The sequence below is a fragment of the Primulina eburnea genome, chromosome 1, assembly GCF_022965805.1.
Source record: "Primulina eburnea isolate SZY01 chromosome 1, ASM2296580v1, whole genome shotgun sequence".
Lineage (NCBI taxonomy): Eukaryota > Viridiplantae > Streptophyta > Magnoliopsida > Lamiales > Gesneriaceae > Primulina > Primulina eburnea.
In genome coordinates this window covers 63911980-63921165 of record NC_133101.1, presented here as the reverse complement: position 1 = coordinate 63921165, position 9186 = coordinate 63911980, and the positions used below count along the sequence as shown (strand labels likewise).

The window sequence follows — 9186 nt, the reverse complement described above, 5'->3', positions numbered from 1 at the left end:
GCCAAATAAATTGCCGCAGCTTACTTAAAAAGATGTGATTTTGCTCTCTAGCATCATATATTAAATCTACCCTAAAAAATAGTAATAACAATATCTTATGTAAAATGTGTCACATAAAGTATGGTAGGGGATCCGGGGAAAAAAGTGAATCTATGCAAATCGAGAATATAATTTTGATCATCATATTGTAAAATAAAGAAATATTGATAAAATTCATATTTTTTATTTTCACACGACATGACCATCTATTTTGTTCAAACAAAAATCGAGACACCCATATAAAAGAAGGGAAAAGCTTGTCTTGCATGCACAGAAACAGATGTCACAGATAATCAACATATACCTACTGATTTTTTTTTTAAACAGATAATCAAACTTGATCGAAAAATTTAAGAGAGTTTTTTTTTTTTTTTTTATCAGTTTAAAAAATATCAAGTTATGGAAATTATTGTCAACACAAAGCATGTGGTGGGGATGTGGGTGAGCCGAATTATATAGGAAATTCGGGAAATTAACTTTTAATCTTATAAAAAATAACCGATTTAATTTTTAACTACTTTTATATTGGGCCATTTTATAGGATTGGGCTTCAATAAAACATTTCCCCTCGTAAGCCCGTTGTCAACTAAAATCTTCTCGCCCTTTCAAGAGCCACAACCTTTCGTCTATTTCGGTCGAAGCGTTAATCGATTGGCTTCGGCACCTATCGCCGCGGCGTCTCCAGAATCCTACATCGAACTTGTCGCTTAAACTCTTTTTCTGGAGGTGGATGCTCGAGGATGAAAACTCCATAGATTGGTGGCTCTATATTATCTCCATGTATTTCATTAGCCTCTAGTCTTTTTTCCTAGAAAATTCGATGCTCTTTTTTTGCGTTATCATGGTATTGTTTTTTTTTTTTAATAAATACAATTCCTTCTCTTGAAATGGATGAATCATTTAGGCAGCTCCAGTGTGTGCATTGTGAGATAGCTGGGTTTAAGCTACTGGGGTTGCGGTGGGGGTTTCATAATTTTTAATTCCTTCTCACAGCGTTTCGTGAATCTATCTTAAATGAGGCTCGATATCTCCCGTAAAAGTTTCTTCTTGTTTTTATTTTTAAAAGATGAAACTAATACATAGTTTATATGCATAATTTTTTGCGTTTTTAGCATTTCGTTTTCTAGTGTTGATCTTATATTTTTAGAATCTTTCTTGCTTAGCTTACGAATGCTAACTATTTTGTGAAATTCACTGTGAAAGTATTCAAATTTCGAAGTCTAATTTTGGAATCTTGTACTCCATAAGTTAGTCTTTCTCATTTCATGTTTTGGTCTCTCTTAAATGCAGGAAATTTGACATCTTGGCCTCTCCATTTGATTTCCAAGTGGTGACAACTATTTAAGATAGGTTTTGGTGTTGTCTATTGTGGGATTTTCTATTTATTGTAATCTTCTGTTGTGGCTTGGATTGGCGCCATATACCCACATTAGTGCTTCTTTTTAAGGCAGTGATAAATATAGACATGAATTTTAGGCACTTCTTGTCTAAGCGAACAATAACTAGCATATCAAGACTCAATGGTAGAGTTTTGTCTTCGTACTATGGTGGATACAGGTCTATAGTTACTTCTGTTGTGTCCATGCCAACATTGCTCAATTCACCTGGAGTATTTGGTGTCTCATCTTCCATTCATGGCGCTCAATACCTGAAATATGATTTAAATTATGGTAGACACATTCACACGGTCCAACAAGATAATTTAAATTCATCATTTAGTTATCTGGATAGTGAGTCTGAAAATGATGCATCCATGAACGAGTTCTTGTCTAGATTTGCTTGGTCGATGCGGCAAAAGGTTAATGAAGTTTATCCTGACTGTGACAAGGAGACAATTGACGGGATGATGTTGATTATTGTTGAGAAGGTTGTATCAGAGATGGAGAAGGGTGGTCTTGAGCAAATGATTGGGGTTGCTGCATCCACACCCTCACCGGACCTTAGTGAGGATTTGTGGAGAACTGTGTGGGAGGTTAGCAATGCGGTTCTGCAAGACATGGTGAAAGAAAAGAAAAAGGAGAAGATGAAGGTTTTTCTTCAGTCAGAGGAAGTTAAGGAGATGTATAGGTTTGCTGGTGAAGTGGGTGTTCGGGGAGATATGCTGAGAGAGCTTAGGTTTAAATGGGCTCGTGAAAAGATGGAAGAAAGTGAGTTTTATCAGAGTTTGGAGCGCCTTCGGGAAGAGCATTCTCAAATAGAATCCCATGAAGAAAATCATTTGGGTAAAGAAAATATTGATAGAGAGGAAGGGATCGGATATGCTGATGATGTGGCTGAAGATAAAACAAAAACCGTCACTCTTCCCAAAAGGCATGGAAAGATAAAGTACATGATTTATGGACTTGATTTATCTGACCAAAAGTGGGTTGAGGTGGCTGATAAAGTTCATGAGAGTGGCAAAGTTATGTGGCCGCAGGATCCTAAACAGATATCTGGAAAGTGCAAATTACTTACTGATAGGATTCTTTCGCTACAAGAGGAGGAGGATCCTTCTCCTCTTTTAAGTGAATGGGTTGGCCTTCTCCAGCCTTCGAGGATTGACTGGATTAATTTTCTTGATAGATTGAAACAACAGAACCCTCGTCTGCACCTTACGGTATGCCACTTCAGTCTGGACTGGAAACATTATATTGCAGTGCTGCATGGATATGCAATTCGGCAAATATTTCTTCATATTTGAATATCTGTCTTTCAGATTCTATTTATGTTCTTTGTTCCTTTTTTTTTTGTGTACATTGATGTGATTTCAAATATCTCCGGGTCCTGTGTAGTCTAATCAGGATTCTGATTTTTCTGTTATAGTTTATTATTCACCTTCTGTTAGCGAGTTCAGTTTACTTCACTTGTAGTTGAAAATAAAATGAAGTTCTTTCTTGTGGCGTAGATGATATTTTATTTCTTCAACCTCTAATTCTATTGGAGACCGTTAATAACATACAACTTTGTAGCATGATCATTATATTTGATACAGCATGAATTAATTGAACTCAGAGAATATGTATTAGATGGCCTATCATGTCAACCCTTTAAAATATATCATTCTAGCTATTAGATCGTGCAACTTGGAATAAGATGATGTTTTTTTTTTATTGCAGTACACTGGATAAGCATGTTTTCATTCTATATATATTTTTTTCACTTATCGTCGATATTAACATGGTTAATGGTCGAATGCATTGTCTTTCTACTTTCTGATCCTTGATTAAATTTTACGGGTGTGCTTAGATTGCAGAAATTGTACTTGACGAGGAGTCCTTTCAAACTAGTATACATGATTATTCAAAGCTGGTCGATGATCTTGCTAGAGAAAATCGCTGGGAAGATGCTGAGAGAATTCTAAAGAAGATGGATAAAAATGGCATTCTTCCTGATGTTTTGACTTCAACCATTATGGTTCACATGTACAGCAAATCAGGGAATCTTGAGAGAGCCAAAGAAGCATATGAGAGCTTCAGGGCTCGTGGATTCCAACCAGATGCAAACGTCTACCATTCTATTATCATGGCCCATGTAAATGCTGGTGATCCTAAATCTGGTGATTTATTGATGAAAAAAATGGAAGCTAGTGGCATAAAATCCACAAAAGAAATATATATGGCCTTGCTTCGGTCCTTCGCCCACCAAGGTAACGTTAATGGAGCACAACATGTTGCCACCTCCATGCAGTTTGCTGGTTTCCAGCCAAGTTTGGAATCCTATACACTACTAGTTGAGGCATTTGGGCGAGCCGGTGATCCGGAGCAGGCTAGAAATAGTTTTGATCACATGATGAAACTTGGGCACAGGCCGGATGACAGATGCACGGCTAGTATGATAGCAGCCTATGCAAAGAATAATCTATTGGATAAAGCCTTGAATCTTCTATTGGAACTTGAGAATGGTGGCTTTGAGCCTGGGGTTTCTACTTATACAGTTCTGATTGATTGGTTGGGCAAAATGCAGCTTATTGATGAAGCTGAACAGATACTGGATAAAATTATTGAGTTGGGAGAGGCTCCACCATTTGAAGTCCATATAAGCCTTTGTGACATGTACTCCAGAGCTGGGTCCCAGAAGAAGGCTCTTCAAACCTTGGGAGTTGTGGAGTCAAAGAAGGATCAATTGGGGCACGAGGAATTTGAGAGGATTATTAGTTCATTGTGTGCTGGTGGTTTTATCCAAGATGCTCAAAGGATGCGTGGATTTATGGAAGCTCGGGGATTTATTCCATCAGAAAAGCTAAAGATGAATTTGGTGAGAAAGGAAACTTTCGGCAGGAGACAAACGATCAGATAGGTCACTACCATTTTAAAAACCAAGTTGCAGAAGAAAAGCATAATGATGATTATGGATGCTGATGCTGATGCTTCTCCAGTTTTGTTGCGCTCGATCTAGTCCCTCTTGTAAGTTTTACCATCTCCTTGTCTGTTCGAAATCACACTCTCTCTCGCTTTTTTCTTTTTCTGTTTTGTGGAAAGCTCTTTAAATTTGCTACCTATATTCAAGTTGGCAAGTCTCATATTTGTTGTTATAGAATTACGAGTGCCGACTTTATCCATTATCTAAGTTACACATAAGATGTTTTGGCATGCTTTTTTTTTTGCAGTCTATTTCTCGAGCTTGATGTCGAAGGCACACTTGCCTTCTAATGTAAATTTTAAAAATGACGCACATTGTTTACTTTCATCCTGTCATACTCTTTATGTTGTCATTTTTGGACACTCTACGTTCATTTGCATTTGCTTAAGCTTAATCCATGGTGTTCCTTGAGAATATTCAACATCCTTTGTGTAATTTAATCATAGCAACATGATATTAAAAAATATATAAAAATGATGGAAGTTCAGGTGGTATAGCGCAATACTCACCTCTTGATCTTCCGGGTCATAGTGCTGCACACTTTATGGCTTTGATGATGCATATCGAGCTCGATATTTGACCCATAATTTGATTCTACTGATTTTTTTTGGATCCGTTCCCTTCAATTACATTCATTTTATTTAAAGTCTATCTCATTTGTCATCCATCCATATGTTACATTTGAACCATGTGGATGTGGTTACTCTCACATCATGCTTTATGGTGACATTTGACTTGCCATGTGTACAATTAGTGCTGTAGTAGTTAATATTCGGTTACTATTTCACATGCTGATCTCCATAGCTCGCTATGCGCTTGTTTATCTTTCAGGGGAATGTGAGGGATCAAGTTTTGGGGATAACGAAGGTGGGTAGTATGGGGCAGTATTTTTTGAGGAGATGTGGTTGGTTAAACAGTACAATACATGTTAAATGCTTTGGAAGTAGTAGGTTTCAGGTAGTGTATTCATGCTTTTTACCTCCAGGTTTGATTTTGTTTATTTGAATTCATAGGTGTTCAATGATTAACATGTTCTTAACTTATTATGAACTTGTGCGAATGTGGAATCTCTTATTTTTCTAACACTAAATTTGGCACGAAAAATATTTCTGTTAATTAAATCATAAGTTTCTTTTCAAGGACCTTCAAACAGGTCAATCTTACATATGCTTTCCTTGAACAAGTCGACTAGGCATATCATGGTTTGCCCAAATTCTGGTTACCCTTTTACTTTTTCGTTGGGTTATGTCTATCATTCGCCTTTCACATGTTTCTCATGGTGTTCCAGTCTACAGTTCAAAGATTAAAAAAAATCACAACAATAAATTATAAAGTTCATATGTAAGTAACTATGAAAAATTTACAAATATAGAGTCATACTCTATAAATCTATGAGATTTTGTAAAAGTGGAAATATATAAGATTTGCAAAAGTAAGTAGAAATCTATCTACTTTTAGGCAAAAACTTGTGTGAGACGGTCTCACGGGTATTATTTGTGAGACGGATCTATTATTTGGGTCACCCATGAAAAAGTATCACTTTTTATGCAAAGAGTATTACTTTTTATTGTGAATATGGGTAGGGTTGATCCGTCTCACAGATTATAATCCGTGAGACGGTCTTACATGAGACTCACTCCTAATTTTATACAAGTTTGTTATTTTAAAAAAATTAACAAATTTTTAAAACGAATATATCCCTCTATATTATAAGTTTTTTTTTTAAAAAAAAAAAACTTATCGTGTAGAGTATACCCCCAATATATATATATATATATATATATATATATATATATATATATATATATATATATATATATATATATATAAACCCAAAAACTGTATAAATTTGTAAATTAAAACTTATAGGATTCACCGTTCGACTTGGATATTAATTTTTGTTCCCTAAACTCTCCTAGTTTACATGATAAATAAATTATTCCTCGTATTTTACTTTTGATTTTGATTTGTTTCACATTTATGATAATCTTTAATTTTTATTTAGTTATATCGAATCTACACGTTCATTATGGATAAGAATATAATTGATTTTTAAGTCAAGTTGATAAATGAAATTTTTAGAAAAAAGCGGGCATTTGATATTTAGGGACTTTTATTGAAAGAGTCGTGAAGAATCTTTTGGGATCATGCAAGTAGATAATTAAACATGAAATGAAGCACAATTTCAACCCAAAATATTCAGACTGACGCTGTCCATTTGGAGAGGTAGCCTTGGACGAGAAATTCCTCGGAGAAGCCCAAATACTTGGACAAGCAAGGCTGGTTCCTCGGATTGGCTAAGAAGCAGGAAAAGGAACAAAAGGAATGCATGTCGTACAATATCATTTGTTGGAATATAAGGTATCTCATTTCCTTCGTCACATTTCGATCCATTTCCAAAACATACATTCAAAACCACCCATCTTCTCTCTTTATCTGGTCATTGAACATTTATGGCTGCTCGAAGATCATTTCCATTCCGGTTTTGGACATCAAAACAACGACGTATAACACCACGCCCAGCAGCATCACCACCACAATCCGTTCCTACTCGTATCCCTTCACCTAAAATTGAAGCTCCAACCGACAGCCAACCAGCCACGGTCGCCACCAGCACAACCGCTGCCTCCTTCAAGACTCCACCTGCATCTGAACCTGAGAACCAAGAGCCGGGTCCATCAACCATCACCAACGAACCTGTGACACCACCTTCGAGAGAAGTGCAAACGGCTATACAATCCACGAACGATTCAACCCCCACTAACCTTGTTGACGAACCTCAAACATCATCTATATCTCGTTCAACTTCTCAATCCCGAGCCTTGTCTCAACCAGCATCACCCTCTCGTCGGACATCTCAATCAAGATCACCTCCCCAACCTTTGTTTCCGTCTCGTATATCCCCTAAAACACGTTCATCTCCACCCCCTAAAGCCTCTCAAACTTCCCCGACTCCCAAAAAGAAATCGATACCTCGTTCCCCGTCACACTTGACCTCTCGCTCTCCAAAGCTGGCATCCTCTCCATCCATCAAGAGAGTTCAGCCTAATTCCCAATCAAAAAGATCCAGTCCAATTCTAACGTCTCTTCCTTCGTTCCAAACGAGGAAGAACTGAAACCTGCAGCGTCTCAACACGAGCCCATAGAACTACAGCCGGCAGATATTAAAAATGACAACGTACATAACTCCAGTGGTCTAAGCACGAACGAAACAAATATCACACACAACGAGATGGAAGTCGTGCCTCCTATTTTATCGGATGTAGATATTACGACAACCCCTGCACAGCACCGGAAGCCATCTCAGCCATCCCAAAAGCTGGATACTCCTAATCTAAATGATGAACGCGAGCCCATCTCAGAATCGAGTGTCAATCCAGAAGAATCTAAAGAAGTGAAGGTAGTAGTACTAGAGCAAGTAAAGAAAACGGAAAATATGGAAGAGACAGAGAAGGAAATTAATGGTTTTCTGACTCCAAAATCTGGCTCGGAATCCCACACAACAAAGAATCTCGATACCGGGGGTGATTCCGATCCAATGCATGTGGAAAAACAAGAGATGAGACAAGGCACGACTCTCGGAAACGATAAACAATCTGATCAACCAAGAGGAGAAAATGTGCCACTGTACCAAGAAATAAGAGAGGACCTTTCAACCTTTGTCAGTAAAAGGGCCATTGGAGATCCGAAAAGCGGCTTTCATGACAAACCAGTAAGTGTAATTACCCTTGCTGGAGAAAACCGTGGTGCATCAATGCATTTGGGGTCAGATTCTTCAAGGACAGAAGGACCAATCCACATTCACAGAAGCTACAAGATCGAGCCTAACGAAAGTCCTGATACAACCACCGATTTGGAGAGCCATTCCAAGCATGCTAACAAAATGGAGAATCCAAGTAACACTAGAAGATCAGCCAGCTGAAACTTATGTGAACAACAATGCACAGAGCATCAATAACTCTCTGGTGTTCAACTGTTCCATTAGTGAACGAAATCCCGGAGTTCATATGGTGTTAGCCAATGTACCAAATGAATACATCGAGTCAAGAGACAAAACAAAGGTCCGCAACATACAAAAGGCAGAATTCAGCAAAACAACTGCAGATAAAGTTATGCACAAGCCCAGGATCAGAAGGAGATGTCTCCAAGGTCTTTTCTTAGAACCGAGCGACTCAGAAACAGAAGATATGGAGCAGCCTAGGCGTCATGGTTGCCGGGTTGGATGCAAAACAAGGGGCAAAGATGATGAGATCGATGTTCGATGAACAAGAAATGTGTTACCAAATGTGAGTCCACTTCTTTAGTCTTTGGAAAAATGGTGATAAGGACGTGATGATCCTTATTATGATTGTGCATGCAACCAAAAAAACATGTATATTGTGTATATAACATCCATTTTACAATGATCGGATAAAGCATCTGCTGCATCTTTACCTAATAAAATGCATTTTATGGAGAAAATGAACGAATATATTAGTCATTTGACACCTTAAACAACTAGCTACTTCTACAATATTATAATGATTTTTAGAATGAATTTTATGTATTTGTTTCAATAATACTATGTGGGATTTCCGTTAATCAACAGTAGCTTATAATCCTAATTCTCCAAAATCCTAGAATAAGAACGATAATGAGGTCCACATATATATTCAGACATGAACCTCACAACCTCAAATATATCAAGACCGTTGAATCTAACATATGCGTGTGTCTCTTTATTCCGGGTCGAAATTTTCCCCTCTATCCTCGTTAATTAACCTTTGAGTCAACTGATCTTGCGGTAAAACTTTTAAATTGAGAATCAAA

General features: G+C 37.4%; 1 protein-coding gene across 3 annotated transcripts; it reads left to right on the top strand.

Annotated features, from left to right (window-relative positions):
- The first annotated feature begins 625 nt into the window (after positions 1-625).
- On the top strand, positions 626-6772 carry LOC140840823 (uncharacterized). Of its 3 annotated transcripts, none has more exons than XR_012120044.1 (4): positions 626-819; positions 1330-2635; positions 3265-4421; positions 6503-6772. XR_012120044.1 is itself a non-coding variant. In XM_073207992.1 (3 exons), the coding sequence occupies exons 2-3, from the start codon at positions 1505-1507 to the stop codon at positions 4312-4314; spliced, it is 2181 nt and encodes a 726-aa protein (XP_073064093.1). In that variant the 5' UTR covers positions 626-819; positions 1330-1504; the 3' UTR covers positions 4315-4429. The 3 variants fall into 3 exon arrangements, 1 of the variants encoding a protein (XP_073064093.1); XR_012120043.1 differs by lacking the exon at positions 6503-6772 and adding an exon at positions 5209-5429; XM_073207992.1 differs by lacking the exon at positions 6503-6772 and having other exon boundaries at positions 3265-4429.
- The last annotated feature ends 2414 nt before the right edge of the window (positions 6773-9186 follow it).